This window comes from Thalassophryne amazonica, chromosome 2, assembly GCF_902500255.1.
Source record: "Thalassophryne amazonica chromosome 2, fThaAma1.1, whole genome shotgun sequence".
NCBI lineage: Eukaryota > Metazoa > Chordata > Actinopteri > Batrachoidiformes > Batrachoididae > Thalassophryne > Thalassophryne amazonica.
Window position 1 is genome coordinate 104,822,372 of NC_047104.1, and position 25,093 is coordinate 104,847,464.

At 42.7% G+C, this 25,093-nt stretch overlaps 1 protein-coding gene across 2 annotated transcripts in view; it reads left to right on the top strand.

The window, feature by feature from the left end:
* The window catches only part of lmo1 (LIM domain only 1), a 553,232-nt gene extending 529,756 nt beyond the window's left edge, over positions 1-23,476 (top strand). For both annotated transcript variants that reach the window (XM_034191082.1, XM_034191072.1), the window contains 2 exons: positions 20,696-20,821; positions 22,707-23,476. In XM_034191082.1, coding sequence (XP_034046973.1) covers positions 20,696-20,821; positions 22,707-22,812 — 232 coding nt within the window. In that variant the 3' untranslated portion in view covers positions 22,813-23,476. The remainder of the gene's footprint in view (positions 1-20,695; positions 20,822-22,706) is intronic.
* The last annotated feature ends 1,617 nt before the right edge of the window (positions 23,477-25,093 follow it).

Genomic DNA, 25,093 nt, shown 5'->3' on the forward strand with positions numbered 1-25,093 from the left:
CGGTGGGGAAGGAGCGGGGGAGAAGACTCCGCTCTGCTAACTGATCTGATGGCGCAAAGTGCCACAGAGCACTAAAATGCACAGGTAAAACCTAATATTTACACTGTGTGTGTGAATTCACACCGCATGAGGAGTGCAGCTTTCAGGAAATCATTTGACAGCATCAATTGACATATTTGTTGTTTATTTGAGAACATTTTATTTACCTTATTACCGGGCAGCACTTTGCAATTATTTTATTTTCCTGGTTGTATAATGTTACAATGAATTGTTGGTTTAAACAACAAGCAAATTTAGGTTTTGCATTTTGTTCCCTTACGGTATCGAAAATTAACCAAATCGTGACCTCAAAACTGAGGTAGGTATCGAACCGTGATTTTTGTGTATCGTTACACCCATAGTGATGATTATTTATTGAAATATATGGGTGGGGGGGTTCCAACAAACATAATATTTGCTGCATGCTCGTGCATCCGCACACTCCCTTTTCACTTACTTTGCTTTCCTTCAGTTTATCTTGCGCTGCCATGTCCTTTTGTCATTATTACAATTTCACAAATGCTCTACTCACACAGTCCCACCAGGCTAGATGAATTTCCTTTGAACAAAACGGTAACTTTCCAGAATAGAGTTCTTACAAGATCATGATAAGTTTGCCCAGTTTCCCCTTGTGGCTGTGTGTTTTGCTCTCTGAACACACGCACACACACACACACACCATAAATATGCCATAAAATGAAATGAATAATTACAAAAAGTTACGAATTACAAGGAAAATCTGTATGAAACAAACATTTGTCTGCGATTAATACTGAAGCCATAGTATGTCTACCAGTGGAAAAAAATATTTTTTGACCACAAAAGAGAAGTAAGAAAATTACGGAATGTAAGACAGAAATCTCTCTCCAACACTCTGCACTGTAAACTGGAGGATGTTTTGCTTCTCTATCATATTTTGGCGTGAAACAGGTTTTAGCGGTGACTAGAATAATCGCTATATTTCACGAGTGACTCATGAGTCTGCTGCAGTGGGAGTTTGACTCCAGCAGCTTTTAGCTTTATAGGAACAGGAGGAGAGTATGAGTGTAATGTGTTTGAACAGCTCTTTCAGCCTGTAATCTCGTCTTAGCACAAGCAGCCCAATTAAGCAGTATGCTGATGCTATGTTATAACCCAGACACATCAAATGTGGGCTGGAGAACTCTGAGTGCTGCACAGTCACAGATTTTATACTCATTGTACGAAGGGAACAAGTAAATACATGTCCAATTTTAGTAATCTTCGACAGGTTGTATTATATAGAATTTACTCATTAGTCAATGAGAAATGCTAATGCCACTGTGTATTTGTGTGCTCAACAGCACGATTTTTGTCTCTGGCAACAGGATATCTCTAAACATATATCAACAGATCAAGGAATGGAACTCACTTGAAAGCACGATACACAACAAGTAAATTCTACATCTTACCGACCCCATGAACAAGTTAGTTTGGAACAATGTTCAGGATTTTTTTCATTTGTTTGTGTAGCAGCTGCACTCTGTCTGCATTGTGTTGTTGAGATGAGTCCTCCGACTCACTCCCTTTGGGACACAAACTCACAATCTCCAGCATGGGAGGCGAACGCTCTAACCAGAAGGCTAAAACCTGGGCTGGGGCCCTGTAGCCAGAGAGTCGTATTAGCTGTTGAGAAGTGAGGTTTACTGACTACTATTGTACATCGACTCCTGCTGGCTTCTGTCACATTTGTGTGTTTGTTTGATTAACTGGAAAAAACTTTAAGCAGATCACACTCACTCATTTTTATAATTTACTCACATTTTTAAAGCTGTTGACCCCCAAAACGTGAATCTGCTGCAAATCATGAATTATCCACAAACTATTAATGAAAATTTACACAATCCATGAATTGATTTGATTTGTTTATTTAGCACAAAATAACTCATACAAAATAATGTATATACATAAAACAACAAAAGAGAGAGGGAGAGAGAAAAAAAATACAATATAAGTAATGTGCAAGGGAGTGGTGGAAGCCAAAAGGCTTATAAAGAATCCACTCCCAAACAAAGCAAACATAACAGAATACAACAGAATTACACCATTTTCCCCAGATTAAAACAAATCATTGTAAATACTCCTGCAGGATCTTCGCTTTTAGTCCACTTTTATACGTATATAAGGTGATAGATGGATTCACTAGATGAATATCCACGAATATCCACGAACTGTTAAAATATCCTAAAATATCCCACAAAATGTGAACGCAGGTCTTGCCAAATATGAAAATTATTCATGATATATATTTTCTTTAAGTTTAAGTAGTTTACAGATTTCAGTTTATGGATCATTTACTTCAAATCAAATTTTGATAGCAAACCCCATTTGCAAAAATGATTTTTTTTTTTGTGGGGGTGGGTTCACTACACCTGGTGAGGCGAGCCCTGAGTGGACTTAGACAAATTTCACATCCAGCTCGACAGTGATCGTCTGCTGGCTGTTGTGTTAACAGTGCGAATGACTACACATTTTCTAAGTGCCAAGCGAGCAGTTTTAGATGTTCATGCGTGTCACCTGAAATTTGGAGGACACCAGCCGCGAGAGGATTCAATGGGCTCTCACAGCGCACACTCCTTGAACAGTGGCAGGTTGGGAGGCAGTACACCTGTCAAACGGTAACACAGGTGTCCTAAGGCAAACTCAAGGAGGACAGAAACCTCCCGTGGAGCAGAATGGCAAAGAGCTTGATCTTGATTTTCAGTATGAATACAGACCGTGAAAGTGGAGCCTCATGATACCTTTTGGGTTTTAAGCAGGATGTGTCAGGAAAGTTACCACAGGGATAATATGGCTTGTGGCAGCCAAGCGTTCATACACTCTAAAAAATTAACCGCTGTCTCATTGAGAAAAAGTGATGTAATAATTTGCATATCTTAGATAGTATGTCTCATGGCGATGTCCTCGGTCTGTTTGATAATTTCATATCTCCTCTGGGGCACGGACACCATGATACATACTGTTCTTTGCTTATCACGCCACACCGACAGAACACAATTTTGCTTTTACACATACCACTTCAGATAAACAATGCAAGTAGGTCACCCGCAAATAAACATGAAATAAAACACTTTTCATCCAATCATATAGCTCCACTGATCCACGTGCAGGGCAATGGCCCACCCATCTGGGCGCGGGGTCGAGAGCAGGCGGAGGACGTAGGTAGAGCGCCGTGGGACGGTGGTTTGCAAGCAGTCGTAGCAACTCTTTGTTCAGTAAAGGTATCATCTTTTAATACGACATCTGAATATGAAGTCCGTTTTCTGTCAGTCTTTGAGTCTTCGGAGTTTGCTCCCCATATTAAACTACGGGGAGGGGATCAGCACGCGGGAAAATCCCCAACACATAGATTTTTTAAGCTATTTTAAATTAGCTAAAGTTATTTCATTTTAACTACAGAAGTCTTGTGGCATTAACTCTGTTGAAAGTTGAAATAACTGAGTTGAAATATGTTTTAAAAAATCTATGCAAATTGTTACATCAATTTTTTTTCGTTGAGACAGCAGTTCCTTTTTTAGAGTGTAGTGACGTCACTTTTTGATCCTTCTACGTCTACTCTTCGTATCATCATGAAGCAGAATTCACCAAGCGTTGGATTGTTCACCCACTAATAGGGAACGTGTAAGAGTCTAACATGTGCGTGAGTCGAGGGGTGACCTGTGGTGCAATGAAAGTGAGAGGCACAGTCATAATCCCACAGATGGTAGCTTTGCACCATTGGCTCCTCAGCCAAGCACATACACCAAATCATGAAGAAATTCACATTTTGCAAGATGTGCGTTCACGTTTCTGGAAATGTTTTTTCAGTATTCACGCTTTGCAATTCATGGTTTGCAAATAATTCACGATATGCAGCTGATTCACGCTTTGGGGGTTAACAAAGCACATGCTCACATTAACGGCAAAGGACCGCCCCTTAGATCTGGAGAAATTAGATGCTAACAACAACATTTGCAAAAGGTTGGATGTGTGGTTTGACTGTTTGGAAGGAATACCCTGCAGTTACCTCCTGACATCCATCATCTTGGGTTACAAGCAGAAACAAGGTCATGTTAGTGCTGGAAATGAGCAAAGTCAAGCCAAAGGTGCTTCACAAAAAGGGGTCTTGTGATATGTCGAAGGTATTAGTTTAGATTTACCCAAATCAGTTTGACCTCAGAAGGCTTCAAAGCAATGAAGCCAAATTGATTTTATTGTGTAAATCATTATAAATTTTCAACTATAAATAACTACACATTGGGAAACAATTCAAGACCTTGTGACGTGATCTTCTGTGCTTGTATGAACACATCACAGCTGGTTGGACATAAATTCGCCACTCATTGCAAGTGCTAAATGGAATTTTTGATGGATTCCAATAGGGCAAACTACTGAGGATTTCTAATAATAAATACTTCTTAACAGGTGTGACTTAGCCTATACTTCGGTGTGACTAATACTCCAGAAAATATGGTCATTGCCAACTTGACACCCACAGCAGGCAGCTCGCTGTCAGACTCCTTCTCATGGTCTTTTTATTGCTGTGTGACTGACCTGACTGCAGGTGGCCACAGATCTTGTTGCCATCTTCAGCACTTCCATTTTAGGAATTCATGGTTGCAACATAATAAATAGCAAGTTGTAAATTTTTTGTCGTGCTCCGGTCTCCAACTGTTGTGAAAGTGTAGTGACACAGACCCACAACAGGGGGCGCAAATGAACGGTCAATAGATGAGCCAAAAAGGAACAATTTAATGTTGTGAAATGTGCACAACGAATATACAGACAATCTCAGAATATGATTACAGTCAAATTACAAAGGTGACGTGTGGGCAGGCTCGAGGATAGAAGACGTCTGTCCTGAGAAGGGCCGGAACCACACGATTTCCGCCACCACCGAACCTGGTGAATACTGGAGCCGCCAAGTCCCGAATTCCCAGGTGATCACCGTCTCCGACTGTCGGATCTGGTACTGCTGGCGAGAACAAAGGCAGTCAAGTGTGGGTGTGTGTACACCCAGCAACAACAACGGTGGGAATGCCACCTCCACCTCTCACTCAATATGTGATGAGTACCGCAGTGATTCCTCAGGGGAAAAGAGTGCCGCCCTGCACTCACTCAGCCTCCACAGAAAAAGGAACCGGTACTCCTGCAAACACTCACAATATACAGATATATTCCAAAAGACACAAACAGCTGAGGATATTACCTTCAATGAAGTACGATATCTCGGCGATGAGGTGGAGATGACGTCTGGGTTTTATGGAGTGAGGTGATGAAGAATGAGTGACAGCTGTCAGGAAGTAATGAGTAACAGCTGTCACTCCCGGCTGTGTCCGTGGCGGCAGCGCCCTCTCGTGCCTGAAGCCCGCACTTCAGGCAGGGCGCCCTCTGGTGGTGGGCCAGCAGTACCTCCTCTTCTGGCGGCCCACACAACAGGACCCCCCCCTCAATGGGCGCCTCCTGGCGCCCGACCAGGTTTGTCGGGGTGTCGGCGGTAGAAGTCGGCCAGGAGGGCCGGATCCAGGATGAAGCTCCTCTTCACCCAGGAGCGTTCTTCGGGTCCATACCCTTCCCAGTCCTCCAGATATTGGAACTCCCGGCCCATTCGACCGACGTCCAGGAGCCGGCGCACTGTCCAAGCCGGCTCCCCGTCAATGATCCGGGCAGGCGGCGGCGCCGGACCGGGAGCACAGACGGGTGAGGTGTGGTGAGGTTTGATCCTGGAAACATGGAAGACCGGGTGGATCCGCAGTGAAGCTGGGAGCTGGAGCTTCACCGCGGCAGGGCTGAGGACTTTGAGGATACGGAAGGGGACGATGAACCTGTCCATCAATTTTGGAGACTGTACTTGCAGGGGGATGTCCTTCGTTGACAACCACACCTCCTGCCCGGGCTGGTATGCAGGGGCCGGGGACCGCCGGCGGTCTGCATGGGTCTTGGCCCTCGTCCGGGCTTTCAACAAGGCAGAACGGGCGGTGTGCCACACCCGACGGCACCTCCAAAGATGGGCCCGGACCGAGGGCACACCGACCTCTCCCTCCACCACGGGAAATAATGGGGGCTGGTACCCCAAACACACCTCAAATGGGGAGAGGCTGGTGGCAGAAGACACCTGGCTGTTATGCGCATACTCGATCCAGGCCAGATGGTTACTCCAGGCCGTCGGGTGCGCGGATGTTACGCAGCGGAGGGTCTGTTCCAGTTCCTGGTTGACCCGCTCTGCCTGTCCGTTCGTCTGTGGATGGTACCCGGACGAGAGACTCACGGTGGCCCCCAGTTCCCTGCAGAAGCTCCTCCAGACGTGTGAGGAGAACTGGGGACCACGGTCAGAGACGATGTCGGTGGGTATCCCATGCAGACGGACGACGTGGTGGACCAGGAGGTCTGCTATCTCCTGGGCTGTTGGGAGCTTCGGGAGGGCCACGAAGTGGGCCGCCTTGGAGAATCGGTCCACTATCGTGAAGATGGTGGTGTTGCCCTGGGACGGCGGGAGGCCCGTGACGAAATCCAGGCCGATGTGGGACCAGAGGTGATGAGGCACCGGTAATGGCTGGAGAAGGCCTTGGGACCTTTTATGGTCTGCCTTGCCCCTGGCACAGGTGGTGCAGGCCTGGATATACTCCCGGACGTCGGCCTCCATAGACGCCCACCAGAAGCGCTGCCGGACAACTGCCACGGTCCTTCGCACCCCTGGATGACAGGAGAGCTTGGAACCGTGACAGAAGTCCAAGACTGCAGCTCTGGCCTCTGGTGGGACGTATAAACGGTTCTTCGGACCTGTTCCTGGGTCCGGGCTCCGTGCCAGGGCCTCCCGGACGGTCTTCTCCACGTCCCAGGTGAGGGTGGCCACGATAGTGGACTCCGGCAGGATGGGCTCCGGTGGATCCGACAGTGCAGTTTTGACCTCCTCTTCGTGTACCCGGGACAAGGCATCCGACCTCTGGTTCTTGGTCCCGGGGCGATAGGTGATCCGGAAGTCAAAACGCCCGAAGAACAGTGACCAGCGGGCTTGCCTGGGGTTCAGCCGCTTGGCGGTCCTGATATACTCCAGGTTCCGATGGTCAGTGAAAACCGTGAACAGCACAGACGCTCCCTCCAACAGGTGTCTCCACTCCTCAAGAGCCTCCTTCACCGCAAGGAGTTCTCGATTGCCGACGTCATAGTTCCGTTCAGCCGGGGTCAACCTGCGAGAAAAGTAGGCACACGGGTGAAGAACCTTATCGGTCTCTCCGCTCTGGGACAGCACGGCTCCTATCCCTGAGTCAGAGGAGTCCACTTCAACCATGAACTGGCGGCTAGGGTCGGGCTGCACCAAAACTGGCGCAGTAGAGAACCGTCGTTTCAACTCCTTGAACGCGGCTTCGCACCGATCCGACCAGGTGAAGGGGACTTTTGGAGAGGTCAGGGCTGTCAGGGGGCTAACTACCTGACTGTAGCCCTTAATGAACCTCCTATAGAAATTAGCGAAGCCGAGGAACTGTTGCAGCTTCCTACGGCTTGTTGGTTGGGGCCAATCTCTCACTGCCGCAACCTTGGCCGGATCAGGGGCGACGGAGTTAGAGGAGATGATAAACCCCAGGAAGGACAAAGACATGCGGTGAAACTCGCACTTCTCGCCCTTCACAAACAGTCGGTTCTCTAACAACCGCTGCAGGACCTGACGTACATGCTGGACATGGGTCTCAGGATCCGGAGAAAAGATGAGAATATCGTCCAGATATACGAAGACGAATCGGTGCAGGAAGTCCCGCAAGACGTCGTTAACCAAGGCTTGGAACGTCGCGGGGGCGTTGGTGAGGCCGAACGGCATGACCAGGTACTCAAAGTGACCTAACGGGGTGTTAAATGCCGTCTTCCATTCGTCTCCCTTCCGGATCTGAACCAGGTGATACGCATTTCTAAGATCCAGCTTAGTAAAGATTTTGGCTCCATGCAGGGGGGTGAACACGGAATCCAACAATGGCAACGGGTATCGATTGCGAACCGTAATCTCATTCAGCCCCCTGTAATCAATGCATGGACGGAGTCCGCCATCTTTCTTGCCCACAAAGAAGAAACCTGCCCCCATCGGGGAGGTGGAGTTCCGGATCAGCCCGGCAGCTAATGAGTCCCGGATGTAGGTCTCCATTGATTTGCGCTCAGGTCGTGAGAGGTTGTACAGCCTGCTGGACGGGAACTCAGCGCCTGGAACCAAATCAATGGCACAATCGTACGGACGGTGCGAGGGAAGGGTGAGTGCCAGATCCTTGCTGAAGACGTCAGCAAGATCGTGGTACTCAACCGGCACTGCCGTCAGATTGGGAGGGACTTTGACCTCCTCCTTAGCCTGTAAACCGGGAGGAACCGAGGATCCTAAACACACCCGATGGCAGGTTTCGCTCCACTGAACCACCACCCCAGACGGCCAATCAATCCGGGGATTGTGCTTCAACATCCATGGGATGCCCAAAATCACGCGGGAGGTAGAAGGAGTTACAAAAAACTCAATCTCCTCCCGATGGTTTCCAGACACCACCAGAGTTACTGGCTGTGTCTTGTGTGTGAGTAAAGGGAGTAGGGTGCCATCTAGTGCCCGCACCTGCAATGGCGAAGGAAGCACCACCAGAGGGAGCCCTACCTCCCTTGCCCATCTGCTGTCTAGCAGATTCCCTTCTGACCCCGTGTCCACCAGTGCTGGGGCTTGAAGGGTTAAATCCCCACTCAGGATTGTGACTGGGAGTCGTGTGGCAATCTGTGTGTTTCTCACTTGAATGTTTTGACCCCCCCTTAGCCCAGTCTCTAAGGGCGAGTGTTGTCGTTTTGGTTGTTTGGGGCAGTTTTTCTGTATGTGCTCCTTTGAGCTGCAGAGAAAACACTCCCCGCGGATCAGCCTCCTCATTTTGGCCCTGTGCGTTTCCCTAACAACGTCAGCAGGGGGAGCTGTTGCCCCACAAAGCGCTGCGGCTGTGGAGCATGGGGAGGGCGGCCCCTTTTCGAACCCGGAAGGGAGAGGGGCGGCGCGTATCCGGTCACGTCCTTCGCCTCGCTCCCGACGGCGTTCCTCCAACCGATTGTCTAACCGTATAACAAGATCGATAAGCCCATCTAAATCCCGCGGTTCCTCCTTAGCTACCAGCTGCTCCTTCAGAACCAACGACAGTCCGTTTATGAAGGCGGTGCGGAGCGCAACGTTATTCCAGCCGGACCTCGCAGCCTTGCATAAGCGGCTGCGCTCTCGCGTCCCTGTCTCATTGACAGCAGCACAGTTGAAGCAGTCTCTCCTCTGTTAGGGTGATCAAACACTGTTCTGAACTCCCCCACAAACCCAGTGTATGCTGATAACAACTGTGAGTTATGTTCCCAGAGCGCCGTAGCCCAGGCGCGTGCTTTACTCCGAAGCAGAGCTATCACATAAGCTATTTTACTAGCATCTGACGCGTACATGACGGGACGTCGTGCGAAGACGAGCGAACACCGCATAAGAAAGTCCGCGCATGTCTCCACACAACCTCCGTACGGCTCAGGAGGGCTTATGTATGCTTCAGGGGATGGTGGGAGGGGTTGTTGAACCACCACTGGAACGTTTATATCCTGCACAGGGTCGACAGGAGGACGAGCTGCAGCAGCGCCCTGAGCGCTCGCCGCCATCTGTGCGGAGAGAGCCTCCACCCTGCGGTTCAGGAGGATGTTTTGCTCAGTCATTTGATCCAACCGAGCCATAAAGGCGGTGAGAATGTGCTGCAGCTTACCAATCACGCCTCCTGCAGACGCCTGCGCTCCCTGCTCTCCCATTGGTCGGGTGACGCCCCTCGCAGTCCATGACGCTGGCCGAGATATCCTGTTGTGAAAGTGTAGTGACACGGACCCACAACAGGGGGCGCAAATGAACGGTCAATAGATGAGCCAAAAAGGAACAATTTAATGTTGTGAAATGTGCACAACGAATATACAGACAATCTCAGAATATGATTACAGTCAAATTACAAAGGTGACGTGTGGGCAGGCTCGAGGATAGAAGACGTCTGTCAGGAGAAGGGCCGGAACCACATGATTTCCGCCACCACCGAACCTGGTGAATACTGGAGCCGCCAAGTCCCGAATTCCCAGGTGATCACCGTCTCCGACTGTCGGATCTGGTACTGCTGGCGAGAACAAAGACAGTCAAGTGTGGGTGTGTGTGTACACCCAGCAACAACAACGGTGGGAATGCCACCTCCACCTCTCACTCAATATGTGATGAGTACCGCAGTGATTCCTCAGGGGAAAAGAGTGCCGCCCTGCACTCACTCAGCCTCCACAGAAAAAGGAACCGGTACTCCTGCAAACACTCACAATATACAGATATATTGCAAAAGACACAAACGGCTGAGGATATTACCTTCAATGAAGTACGATATCTCGGCGATGAGGTGGAGATGACGTCTGGGTTTTATGGAGTGAGGTGATGAAGAATGAGTGACAGCTGTCAGGAAGTAATGAGTAACAGCTGTCACTCCCGGCTGTGTCCGTGGCGGCAGCGCCCTCTCGTGCCTGAAGCCCGCACTTCAGGCAGGGGGCCCTCTGGTGGTGGGCCAGCAGTACCTCCTCTTCTGGCGGCCCACACAACATCCAACTACTGCTTTTGTGTGTGTGACTGGGCCCTGGAGCAAACATTGAAAATGAATTTGTCCTTTTTTGTTGTTGTTAAAAACAGATATTGTTTTTACAGAATTACATTTTTTGTGATGTAAGAAAACATCTTCACTGTGTGCTTAAAAAAGTACAAACATAATATTTAAGAATACAATTTAATAAGTGTGTACTCAGGACTGGGCAGTATTTCTTACACATGTATTTAAAATACATATTTAAAATGCAGAATGGTATTTTGTGCATTGCGGATGAATGACATGATAAAAACCATGATCTGTTGCAAACCGTGGGTCTTGTGATGTGAAAAAAATCAACCCTAATTTTCAGTATGTTTAAAGCTACACTAAACAATTTTTAAGTCATGGATAAGATCCTTTTCATTTTACAAAGGACTTATGATCCGTGACTTACCATTGATTGAGTTGTATAACTGACTTCATGATGAAGTCAGAAAGTCAAAAAATAGTACCAAAAAATAGCTCCAGGTATGCCTCAGCCCTCTGATACTTTTCATGCCATTTGTTTTTATATATTGCAATTTGAGCATTTTGTATATTTAAATGGACTGCATTTATATAGAGCTTTTCCATCTGCATCAGACGCTCAAAACGCTTTACAAATAATGTCTCACATTCACCCCAATGTGTATTTAAATACATTTTTGTAACATTTATAAATGACATTATGCCTATTACTTTTGTTTGTATAGTTTTGAGTCATCTGGACCTTAAAAGTTAAGCACTGGGTACCTGGATTGTAGAGGATTTAGAAATCACTGAAAGATGTTTTATAAGAAGAAAACATGGTGCTTGACTGAAGGAGAAGCTGTGGGCCACAAGCTGGGCTTCTCTACCAAGTGTTTTCATAACCTGTATCTAGAGAGCTAGTTAACCAGGAACACCCCAGGGTGGCCAAATATATCTACAGCTATTCGGGCTCTTTTATACCTTTGGTTCTGTTGTGAGAGAGAACAACATGACCACATAACCTCTGAGAACAGAAGAACTCAGGTTTGGTGCAACCTGCTCCCACAGCCCCAGACCCCCGTCCTCCTCCGGCTGGAAAAGTGGGAGTCATTGAGCTGTATCTGGTAGTGACACCTTTTTGTTGAATAGCAAACACAAGGAAGCTTCAGCTTTTGCAGTAAATGCAACTGGAATATTGCAGTATGAAGAAAACAGGGTCAGTTTGTTCAGAGAAGATATAGCTATTTTGTCAGTTTTTCAGTCAGTACCAAATGTGAGAGGTTTTGTGGCTGTTTGGGGGAAAAGTAAAGTGGGTTTTGATTTGACAAAAAAAAAAAAATCAAAATGTGGGTTAGATGAGGCCTTGTGGGTGGCAGAAGTCTGCTGTCTGAGAACTTGCAGTATTTTACTAAAATGGTAACCAGTTGTAACAATGTCGCTGTTTAACAACCTGTGAATCCCTCTCATGGAACATAACAGCCTCTTCCCCTCTTGATTTCTGTCTGTGTTAGTCCTCAGGGGCACTGGCCCCTAATTAGAATCAGGGCTGCTGGATAGACGTTTTCCTTAACAAGGTGAAAGCAGCTCAGTGGGACTCGCACAAACAAGAGAAATATCAACAACGTGACTTCTTGTCCGTACGGAGCGCTTTTGTGGGAAAAGTGTTTAACATATTGTTGGAACAGCAATCTGGCCTTATCATCCCCTCGCAAAGCTGTGAAATTCTCCTTTTCCTCTTGCAGAATATATAAATCTGTCTATCTGTAAATTAAACATCGGCGCAGGCACTTGGAAAATGAGAATGTGAATATGAGTGGGAAAAGCATTTAAGTTCCTTTGCTTAGAGGAGAAACGAGGTGTAACAGCAGTGCCTCCTTGCTCCGTTTGTGACCTTTATCATTTGGCTCCTTTCTAATAAGGCAAAAACAAGCAGAGAGTCTGTTGCGCTACTGACAGTATTCATTTAACTCTTCATTTATGCCTCTCCTCAGAACGAAATGTAAAGGAGCAGGGAAAGAAAGAAAGGATTGAGCCGGAATAAAATATGAATTAAATATTTTGAATTTCTTCTGCGCCACCTGATTGAAAAAAAGCAAATCTGGGCTGCAATACATTCTAATAATAATTATATGTCACTATGATTCAGTGCAAAATCAGTAAACAAATGAAAAAGCACTGAAAGCACTCCAACATTTAGCCATACTATTCAGAGAAGATTTTAGTCACATCATGTCTAACCTTGTTGTGAGGAACAAAAAATAGCCTTAAATCTACAGTGTGTAGGATTTAGGGGTGTTTATTAACAGAAATGGTATATAGCATTCAGAACCATTGTCGTTAGGCATGTGGAGATTGATCAATATGAATCTGTATCTAAATACAAACATGTGCAACACGAATGTATGTAATCATTCAGTGTGCATCGATTCAGTTGACAGGTGAAATTGTGATACATCGCTCACTGCGTGCTTGCATCGTTTTATTCCGAAGCACATTGAATGCATCATCACTGCTCCGCATTTTGTTTCGAACATGGACGGAAGCCACAAAGGACAGTTCTACCTCAACCCGAACAGCTGCAAGCAGTTGGAAGAGATTTTTAACACACCTAAAACATATAAATCAGGTGTTTGGAGATACTTTTGCTATTTTTAAAAAGATTGGAAACTTGACAATATGCAGGTCATTTGTAAGGGCCCCTTCACACATAGTATGAATAATTACTACTCGGTGCGACTCACGGCAGAACTGCTTGTATGAGCGAACCACAAAAACATCGAGCCAACTGGCAGGCATGCATGATGCCACTCCGACAGTTCGTACACGTGGGAACACATCGCGCAGCTACTGTGAAAATAAAAAAAAATAAAAATCACATGCCACCCACAGGATTCGAACCTCCACTTTCCAAAAGCTCTGACTGCCAGTCTGAAACTTTACTAGTGAGCTACCATCGCTGCCCTGTGAAAGGTGTGGGAAAATCCCTGATATCAAGAAGGACATGGACGTATTTAAAAAAATAAAACCACACACCATATAAAAACACCACATTTTATTGAAACCCTCTTATCAAGTAGGCAGTACGAGTATGATCCGTCTTTTCCTCTGTAGATGGCCCATGGCCACAGATGTACAGTCATGAAATGACATGAATAAGAAGCAGTGCGCGCTTATTATGTCCACATTTGCTGGCGGCATGTCCAGCCGGCCCCACACACATGTCCTGCCCAACATGTCTTGTGGATGGCGCGCCGCAGGACAGACACCGCATCATGTGGAACAGAGCTCACGTGGGTGGTGTGATATTCAGATCACCCGCTGTGTGTTATGATCTGACGGTCTGGATCATAACACACACACACATAACTCAGATAAAACTGAAGTTATTGTACTTGGCCCCACAAATCTTAGAAACATGGTGTCTAACCAGATCCTTACTCTGGATGGCATTACCCTGACCTCTAGTAATACTGTGAGAAATCTTGGAGTCATTTTTGATCAGGATATGTCATTCAATGCGCATATTAAACAAATATGTAGGACTGCTTTTTTGCATTTGCGCAATATCTCTAAAATTAGAAAGGTCTTGTCTCAGAGTGATGCTGAAAAACTAATTCATGCATTTATTTCCTCTAGGCTGGACTATTGTAATTCATTATTATCAGGTTGTCCTAAAAGTTCCCTGAAAAGCCTTCAGTTAATTCAAAATGCTGCAGCTAGAGTGCTGACAGGGACTAGAAGGAGAGAGCATATCTCACCCATATTGGCCTCTCTTCATTGGCTTCCTGTTAATTCTAGAATAGAATTTAAAATTCTTCTTCTTACTTATAAGGTTTTGAAAAATCAGGTCCCATCTTATCTTAGGGACCTCATAGTACCATATCACCCCAATAGAGCGCTTTGCTCTCAGACTGCAGGCTTGCTTGTAGTTCCTAGGGTTTGTAAGAGTAGAATGGGAGGCAGAGCCTTCAGCTTTCAGGCTCCTCTCCTCTGGAACCAGCTCCCAATTTGGATCAGGGAGAAAGACACCCTCTCTGCTTTTAAGATTAGGCTTAAAACTTTCCTTTTTGCTAAAGCTTATAGTTAGGGCTGGATCAGGTGACCCTGAACCATCCCTTAATTATGCTGCTATAGACTTAGACTGCTGGGGGTTCCCATGATGCACTGAGTGTTTCTTTCTCTTTTTGCTCTGTATGCACCACTCTGCATTTAATCATTAGTGATTGATCTCTGCTCTCTTCCACAGCATGTCTTTTTCCTGGTTCTCTCCCTCAGCCCCAACCAGTCCCAGCAGGAGACTGCCCCTCCCTGAGCCTGGTTCTGCTGAAGGTTTCTTCCTGTTAAAAGGGAGTTTTTCCTTCCCACTGTCGCCAAGTGCTTGCTCACAGGGGGTCGTTTTGACCGTTGGGGTTTTTTCGTAATTATTGTATGGCTTTGCCTTACAATATAAAGCGCCTTGGGGCAACTGTTTGTTGTGATTTGGCGCTATATAAATAAAATGGATTTGATTTGATTTGGATCACCTGAGGTAACCTGTCAATGTGCACCATGTGCGCGCACTTGCTGCAGCCCATTACAACAGCGATATGTTGTTATGTATGTCCATGTGACGACAGCGAGCAGACACACGCACATCACAGTGGACAGTTGTTAATTCATGTCCGTCCTAACACGGTATGTGTTCCCCAAGCGAGCAATACAAATATTATCCGTCTGTTCCTCTGGTGATGACCCATGGTCTCAGACATACAGTCATGAAATGACATGAATGAGAAGCAGTGTACTCTGATGTCCACATCTACTGGTCAGGTGCATCCAGTCAGCCGCACGCATGTTCTGCCCGACACGCGTGTCTTGTGAACGGCGCGCCGCAGCACAAACACCACATCATGTGGAACAGAGCTCACTTGGGTGATGTGATGGTCAGATCGCACGCTGTGTGTTCTGATCTGATTGTCCGTTTCAACCTGGGGGCCTGTCAGTGTCCGCTCTGCGCGCGCACTCACTTGCTGCAGCTTGTCGCCACCACGGCGATATATGTTTTTATTTATGTCCATGTAAATACAGCAATCAGACACATGTGCCTCACAGTGGACAGTTGTTTGTCCACGACTGTCCAAACATAGTAGGTGTTGTCCAGCTGGAATGTCCAGAATGACAGATCACCACAGCTGCTTCTGTCAAAAGCCACGCTTCCCTTGAGTGGAGCGCACACATTCAAGTGTCAGTATGTGTTTGCAAAGTCACACTTGTGGGGAACTGTGTGACTGGCCACACATTTTCTAAGTGCTAAGCGAGCAGTGTTAGATGTTCATACGTGTCACCTGGAATTTGGCCGACACCTGCCGCAAGAGGTTTCGATGGGTTTGCACAGCTCATACTTTGTCTTTCAGGCACTTGTGTGCGTAAATAGTTGTAGCAACAGGTGTACGAGGTGTTGGAGGCAGGGACAACATTACATGGTTTGCACACGATTCCTGCATCATACACACTAAGTGTGCACTTCATCCAAACTTTGCACTGTGTGTGAAGGGGCCCTAAAATATGTCTTTATTTATTTATTTAAAAAAGGCATTTGCAAAACCGAAAAGTCTGTTAAGTTGTGATTCAGGTTGACAACCTTGTGATATAACCGGGGACAACATGCATACAACACAGCCATCTACTGGCACCCGGATGCTTAGCTTGCATGTCTTTAGAAGTGGGAAGAAGCCGGTGCATGCACACATCGTGAGAAGTTCTTGTTGTGAGGCAGCAATGCTAACCACTAAGCCACCGTGCCCCGCTGAACAGTAACTACAACAACATTCTTTTAGACATTAATTTATGCATGGAAAAAACTTTTACAGCTAGCTTTTCTTTTTTGACAAATTAGTGAATGGATAAATGGAACATTTCCAAGTCACTGGATATGTCTTGGACTTCAACTACATTAATCATTAAAAAATTAAAACAGTTTTGTAAATGTGTTTCACGTAGGCACTTCTCAAACACCTGGTTGCTTTCCTCATCAGTCTCCAACTTGCACAGTCAGTAAGACATCACATACATTACATTACATAAAAATAAAATGTTTCGGAGCCTTTTCCCACATCACGCATTATTTTGTTTGAGTGAGCAGCCAGATGACCTCACCATGCATCTCTACTCTGATTAGCACTATATGCTTCCCAACGTCCCTTGTGCAAATCAGAGGAGGCCTCCACGTGATTTAAGGTTTCGCTGTGGTTGCTATCATGGACTGTGTGGGTCGCTACCGAATGTACTTCAAAGCTGTCTGTTTGTTTGAATTTTTTCTCTTTAGGGGAACTATTTATAGATTTTTTTCCAGGCAACGCAAATTTTGATCATATCATGAATCCCCTATTTAAATAACATTATAATGGTGCCAAAGAAAATCTTTCTATGACCTAAGTCTTAAAAAACCCAAAGGCCATAAATTTATGTTGCTATGCATGAGTGTGCAATTGAGTTAAGAAAGATTTCTTTTGAGTGAAAGCACTCCTTTACACAGGAGAGAACCATGAATTGAGAAAAGTAGTGAATAGCTGCATGTGACATGACAAGACCTTACCTAGAAGCGGCCATCTTAAAGATGCCAAAAACAAACCATTCGCAATCACACAGTTGATCCGAGATACAAGCTGAAGTTGCCTGAAGAAAACCTGAAAGAGTTTCTGTATATGCTGTCATTAGCAGTGGTGGGCACACTTCCGATAATCTGATAACAGATAATTATCAAAGATAATATTTTCATTATCGGATTATCTTTTTAGATAAATTTAAAAACCATCATTGGACTAATTATCTTCCGATGAATTACCGTCTGATAACTTTTAGACCGATAACGTACTAAACTAAGTTGTACAGTGAAAAACATTTTTAAAACTGTTGAAGCTGTTGAGACCTACCTGTTAAAAGTTTCCTAATAGGCATGATGTTCTACCCTCTGCAAACAGAAACCACTCTATTGTCTGTAAACAAAGGAGAACCGGTGACCAAAAAAAAAGTCATTTCCTTTAACAACATACTAATATAATCGCAATGTCACCAAGTCATCCAGAGGCATACATGTTTAACTTATGGTTCAAATTTTAACCACTTATTTTAGACAAGTTATTTAAAATTATTGTCATGTCTGAACTTTATAAAGTGAAAATATCAGATATATGTTTTCGTTTTAAAGTAATGTGCTAATTTTTAAGGTTTTGTGAGCACATGCTGTGCCAGGCAGCAATGCATTATGGGTAGCATAAGGTAATCTCAGACGTTCACGACAAGACAAATGCATTTCAGACACTCTGTTCAGGGTCCACAGATAACAGCATTAAACTCTAGTGCCTAAAACTCTCGTGAATATATTCTCTGGGTTTATAGACGTTAGTGTATTTGCATTTGTTAAATTCCACGCATCTTAAATGTAGCAGACACGGATTATCTGGAATTTTGACATTTTCTTCAAGGCCGCTACTGCCATCTACTGGCCAGGAGTGTTCATGGCAGTATTAAACATCTGGGTACATGGCTGCTCTCAAAGTGTTGGTATTGTCCATTGTCCAGGCGCTTTTTGTGTGCATATATTTGTTAACTTTGTATTCTAAAACTACGGTTAGAAGTAATTCCGACTCCTTATCGGTCCACACGAACGAGGTTGGTGCCATGTTTTTAGTTTTTATGGAAGTGACGACAAGAGAATAAGGCTCCTGATTGGATAGAATTTTAATCAGTACCGCCACCCAAAGGTTTGGCAGACTAATTACAACACATTTATACGGTTCGATGTGGATGGATTTTTTTTTTAAACGACGTAGTGTCGATGAAGTTTTTTCCCCAAACTGAAAGGGTAAGATATTCGGTTTTACAAATACCCGACAACGTGTGTACATGGCCTTATGTCTGTGAAAGGCACTATATAAATAAATTTACTTACTTACTTACTAATATTGAGTGCACGTTTTACAACATCATAAAAGTTTTAAAACATGCAATTGCGATGACACTTCCAGGGCTCCGTAAAAATGCCTGTTTTTACAAATAAAAATGGAATATTTTACAAAAGCACATTTATCTTTAAACCAACACAGGACACACGTCACATTAATGTGTTGGTTTACATAATGGATTACTGAACCAATCACTGTTTAGCACTTTTACCCAGAATGCTTTGCGGTCTGTGTTTGTTACAAAACCTCAGAATTAGTGCCTTATTCAACATTAAAAGATATATGTTATATTTTAACTTTGTACAAATGACAGAATTGACATTAATGGAGTTATTCTATCAGTATTTTCAAAAAACCATAAGTTAGTATGACTTTATTTTTCAAGTTAAAAATGAATTTCAGTTCTTTAGTAACTGCAAATATCCCATAGAAAACACCGGAATTCATCGCTTATCGATTATCTGTAACTTCCGATACATTTTTGGGTGGTTTATCGATTTATCTTCATCAAAGATAACTTTTCAGTTATCTTATGTTATCAAAGTTAATTTTTTGGTTATCTGTGCCCACCACTGGTCATTAGATACCTGGGCAAACGGTCCCACACAGTGGCCAAACATCCAGTTTAGAGACCTAAAGAGTCCGCACAATAAGGAAGGTTATCAAGTCCAAGTACTTTGTAATTCAGAATTTCTAAATCTAGGATATTTCAGGCTTCTGTGTAATTTCGCTTTATTATGTTCATAGCTTGCTAAAATACAGTAAAAACCTTACCAAATACATCCCTCATTCCCCACTCAAGCATGATTTGTACATTTGAGTGCTGTTACGATGACCAGTTTATCACTTGTTTACAAAAGATACTTAGAATCACTATAACTATAAAATTTTAGTTACTGTGGATCGTTATTAAAAACTTTGTTTCATGCTATTCAAGCTACGTAAATTAAATTTTATCCGAAGTGTGGTGTATTTTGATTGAAAACACTATTATACACACATTGATATAAAACATTCTTTCAAATGTGCATCATTTCAAATATTAAATTGCATAAAGTGCTCTCACCTCAGACTTGGAATACACTGGCATTCTGTGGTAAGAACTAATGCAAGACCAATTCCATGTGTAAAAATGTATTTGTTTATGTTAAATTATCTTTGTCCATCACTGTCTTTGTATTTCCATTTCACATTTCCATTTCTGTTTTTTGGGGGGTGGAGGGGCTCCATGATGCTAACACTAACCTGGATTGTTTCCAGAACAGGCTATTTTAAGTATATTGACATACAGTATAAGACTGTGAATCCCTTATGTGAATACAAAGGGACAAAGTTATAGTCATCCTGAAGAAAATCATTTTTTTATGACTTAAATGATTAAAAAGTGAACTGGATGACAGCTTCAGTGTTAATAAAGACCATTTTTCTACATGTGTTATGATAAAAAATCAGTTTCCTACATATAATGTGATGGTTGGAGCACTCAACTGCTACACACGCTTGTGGCATCTACAAATATAAGCAACAGGTTGGTCATTGTTGGCGGTGTCCCACAGTAGCCTATACTCAAGGTTCTTGAAATGGAGCAATATCTCCACCTGGTGAATGTTTACTGTTAATGTAGGTACAATAGAGTTTTTCCAAGAGCTCTAGTAATCCAAAGAAAAAGAAGTCAGTCAAATTGAGGCTCTGAGGATCCTCAGCTCAAATCCCATTCAAACCAGAATGCCAATGTATAGGTGAATATGAAGCCTAATGGTACAGCACTTCAAACATCTGCTTCAGATGGAAAAGTGCTATAAAAAATGAAGTAAATTTAACATCACATTTCAGGATGGGCAGTGTCTTTTTGCCCCCTGTTGGCCAGCCATGGGGTAGCTTGTAATCAATTATACGAAGAGTTTAACATCCTGTAGTAAAATGTAGCAGGAAAGGACACTCAGGAGGACATCTTTTGTCATTAAGAGAAAAAGTGGTGCATTTTGTTGAATGTATTTTGATGTCATCTACATTTCCCTATCATTTTGTTTTTGGTTTTGGCTCTGTTGTTCTGTCTGCACATGTTTGTTTGCTCTTGCGTTCCATCAAAGTGAATGGAAGGTGGGTTAATCTGTGTCTGCGCTCTCTGTCTTTCAGGCTCTTTGGAACAACGGGGAACTGTGCAGCCTGCAGTAAGCTGATCCCAGCCTTTGAAATGGTGATGAGAGCCAGAGATAATGTTTACCATTTGGACTGTTTTGCCTGTCAGCTTTGTAACCAGAGGTAAGAATAGATCATAACTGCACAATGGCATTGACTTGTAAATAAATAAATAAAAAAGACATGAATGAAGTGTTAAAATGGCCGGTAGCTTAAAAGCTGTTGAATAAGATGTGCTAATGTGCAGCAGAGTGCTCTGATCTGAATCTATTATGAACAAAAAATATCTGAATTAAAACATTTTGGTGCACTGCTAATTATTTCTTGTTGTGACCTGAATTTGTTTGTGCTTATTTGTTACTAAGTGTATAAATCAGCGATATGTTAAAAAAAACATTGATGCTGCAAACACACATTGGAAGCAGGTTTTACTTGATGGTAACATCACACATCATGGTGATGTACAGCGTGTAGGATGTGACATAGCCATATTAATAGACTGTCAGTAATGGCAGCATTCTGAAGCAGAATGTCCTTTGCATGTTTGCGGGGCGTGTGACCCTGTTACCCCACACAGCACAAGCCATTAACCTTCTTTCGACCACGCTCAGTTACCATAGTGAACGCCTGCTATAAGGGAATTACAAGTGCAGTCGCTCCACTCAGCTGGCAGACACCAAGCCAGGTCTCATCTGGTGCTGTATTACCACAGGAAACTCTTGTGCCAGTCTTTTTTCTCTTTTTTTTTTCTTTTTTTTGCCAGACTGAGGGGAGCTGACCTGCATCAGTTTAAATTTGCACGATTTAAACTGATGAGGATTTTGTTAGGATGAATTCCAAGACAGGTCTTAAAGCAGAAGTTTGACATTGTTGAACCTTTATTGTTTTTGGGCTCAACCTTTACCTCAGTAAATGTGAAGAAAATTTTCAAAACCACTGATTAGACAGGCAGCTCCTTATGTTTGCAGTAGTCAACTGAAAAGCCATAAGAGTCAAACGATAAGTGTCACCTCCACGAAGTAGTGAATTTTGAAAATACAGATGAGTCATTTTAATTTGAATGCTGAATATTGCAACGAATGGCACTAAACAGCAGAATCAAATCACCTGTTTCTGCTGCAGGGCTAGTAAAAAAAAATCTACTTTTTTCACAAAAGTCACAATTTTTGATTTTTTTTTTTTCATGTAAATGGCCTTTTATTGATTTAAATGGACTTTTTTCATTTTTATTTATTTCACACTTCTAAATGCCACTATACAAATAATATCATTAGTTATAATCTTTTTGACAAGTTAAAACATAAAGGTGCACATACAACATGTACAAGTACTATTAATTAATGGTACTGATTTCATATTTCGGTGATGGTTTAAGGACTGATTTCTAAAAACAATCATTTTTTATCTTTTTTTTTTATTATTATTATTTTATTAGAGCGATTTAAATCATACCAGCCCTGTTGTGCTGCACAATTTAGTCTCAGAGGAAGCTCTCAGAGGCAGGTTGAATTGCTAAAAGTTTTGAAATGACATGATGTCATTGAGCACATCACACAGACGTAGAACAGTGTCAGCAAAAAATTTGTTGAAAGCTACTGTTTTTGCTCATCACATTTTTAATTGTGAAAGAAATTCTTTCACTGATTTTGTTGTTCTGTGTCAACATCACGACATAGCGCCCAACAAAATTATGTAATTGAGCAACTTTTAGCAGAAAACAACTTGTCTGTTGGAGCTTCCACAGTATATTTGGTCCAATTAATTACGGATAGCCATCAAATTCAAATGACTTGAAAATAGGCTTCAGAATTACATTGGTTAATAAAATTGGATGTGGTTATTGGCACAATCAATAATTTTCGCACATTCGGTGGCCACGAGAAGCATTTTACAGCAATGTATTCTTTTTTCCTCACAGACGTCTTGTAAAACAATCTGAAAATTGGCTCAAGGTTTGAAATTGTTGGAATTCTACTATAATTTTCATTTTGTTTGTGTGTGCCAACAGGTTTTGCGTGGGGGACAAGTTTTTCCTTAAAAACAACATGATTTTGTGTCAAATGGACTATGAGGAGGGCCAGCTGAACGGAAGCTTTGAGACACAGGTTCAGTAGTCGCGCCATGTGGCAGCAACAATCAGCTCCACATGTACACACCAGATGGATGTTCTGCTGCACTCGGAAAAAAAGACAAGCGTCTGTCTGCTTGCCTGCAATACTTTTTAAGACCCCTTTATCAGTCCCTAAGGACTCTATTGTAAATGTTTAACTTTTTGTCCCTCCCACACCCCTGTCACTGAGCAGTTACAAATTTTGATGTACAGTTGTGCCTGCTTAGCTGAGCACTGTATTGCTTGTATGTTTTGTGAACTTTGTTTCAGGTTGGTTTTGTTTCTCGTTTCCTTTTAGAAATGGTTCGTTGGAGGGTATGTACAGTCTGTTTTCTCTGTATATATAAACTGGAACATTTATTTTATGAAATGTAATGCAATTTTATTACAAGTGTGAATTAAAAATTCGTAAATGTTCATAGTGAGTTTTTTCCTCTTGTACTAAAACCAAAGTTGTTGGACGTTGGCCCATCTGTGAATATATAATCTCCAGAAACTGCAGTGCTGCAAAAGTCTTGCAAGAGAAGATATATTTGAAGTACTTCTTTAAAACATGATGCAAGAAAATAAGTTTTATTACAGTTTTACAGAGTTCTGATGGAATTAGAAATGCTGTTTCAAATGAACTAAATACGATTTTATTTGGAATAAAAGAATGCTTCTCCAAACTGTGTGGTTGTGAGCGTGTAGGTGCTGTGAAAAGGAGTCAAAGCGAGCGGCTCGCTCTGATTCATGCTTCGCTAATTGCAATCTGATTATGAAGGTGAATTGGTCTGGAAATTAAATGCAAGAGCAAATAAATTAGAAAATAAAAGCTCATTGAGTTTGAACTCATTCAAACTCATCAGCAAAAGAGGTACAGAACTGTATTAAAAAGTCCTTTCCCACAAGACTGTTAATGGAGCTGTGTGATGCTGTTTATCTGATAAGCTTGCACGTGATACACAGACCAAGAATCAGTTATGTACCAGTTCTTTCGCATAGCCATTACAGCTGCCCTACCATTCAAGTGTTTCTATAATATTATACAACTTAATATAAGGGCATGATTGAATGTATTTCTGTAAAAGTGAAACTGCAGAAGATTGCTTAGATTTTACATCCAACAAACAGCATAGAATGGCTATAAAGATTCTGTATAACTGTCCACTTCTGACAAATAGGGCAACAGAAACATTTTGGGGTAATAAGTGTTGTTTGTTGAAGAAAATGATATAAATAATTTCAGAAAATTAAAAGATATGAAACCCTTTAGAATGTACTATTTTACTTTTAATAGTGTTGAACAACTGCTTTAGGTCAGGCCAAAGTGTGTGTGTGTGTGTGTGTGTGTGTGTGTGTGTGTGTGTGTGTGTGTGTGTGTGTGTGTGTGTGTGTGTGTGTGTGTGTGTGTGTGTGTGTATGTATGTATGTATATATATATATATATATATATATATATATATATATATATATATATATATATATATATATATATATATATATATATATATATATATATATATATATATGGTTCTTTTTAGATGTGGGGGGGTTGTTTGTGTATTTTAAAATAGTCTTTGCAGCATACCATTTCACTGATTTCCACAATGAAAAAGGACAAACACTTTGTTGGCAGAACAGGAATGCTTGGCACTATCAAGCATTTATAATACCAAATTTTTGTATTATTTATTTTTCTCACCAGTATGGTATATAGACTTGAAGTGTCACAGTTTGAGATACAGTAAAAATGTAATTAAATATTCACATCTGCAAGAAGGTGACACATTTATGTTGCAGTCTTTGTCCTATCCATTAATGTAATTTTACTGGTGGTAATTTATACTCTAATCCATCATTTTAAGTTTAGGCAAGTTATTGCACAACCATTTATGCAATTAGATTATGAATTTAACATTTTTAGCCACATGGGGTCAATTTGACTTCATTTTGCCATATTAAAATCTCACCTCTGCTGTCGTGTTATGATCTGTGAAGGTTTTTACAAGCATTTTTATTACATTACAAAACAACAGCATGCAATTAGTGATAACAAAAAACATTGTTTTTCTAGAAAAATGTAATGACCACATCATTTCGTCAAATTTAAGTCCTGAGGTTCAAAAATAACATTGCAATAAATCAGTGGGATATTCAAAAGTGAAAAACTGCATGATACCTTTATCTCACCAATGCACAGTGTGTATAAAGAGTTGTAAGAACTCAATCAACCATGTAAAACAGTGCTTTGTACAACATGCCAACCTGTTTAATACCTCAAACATATATATATATATATATAT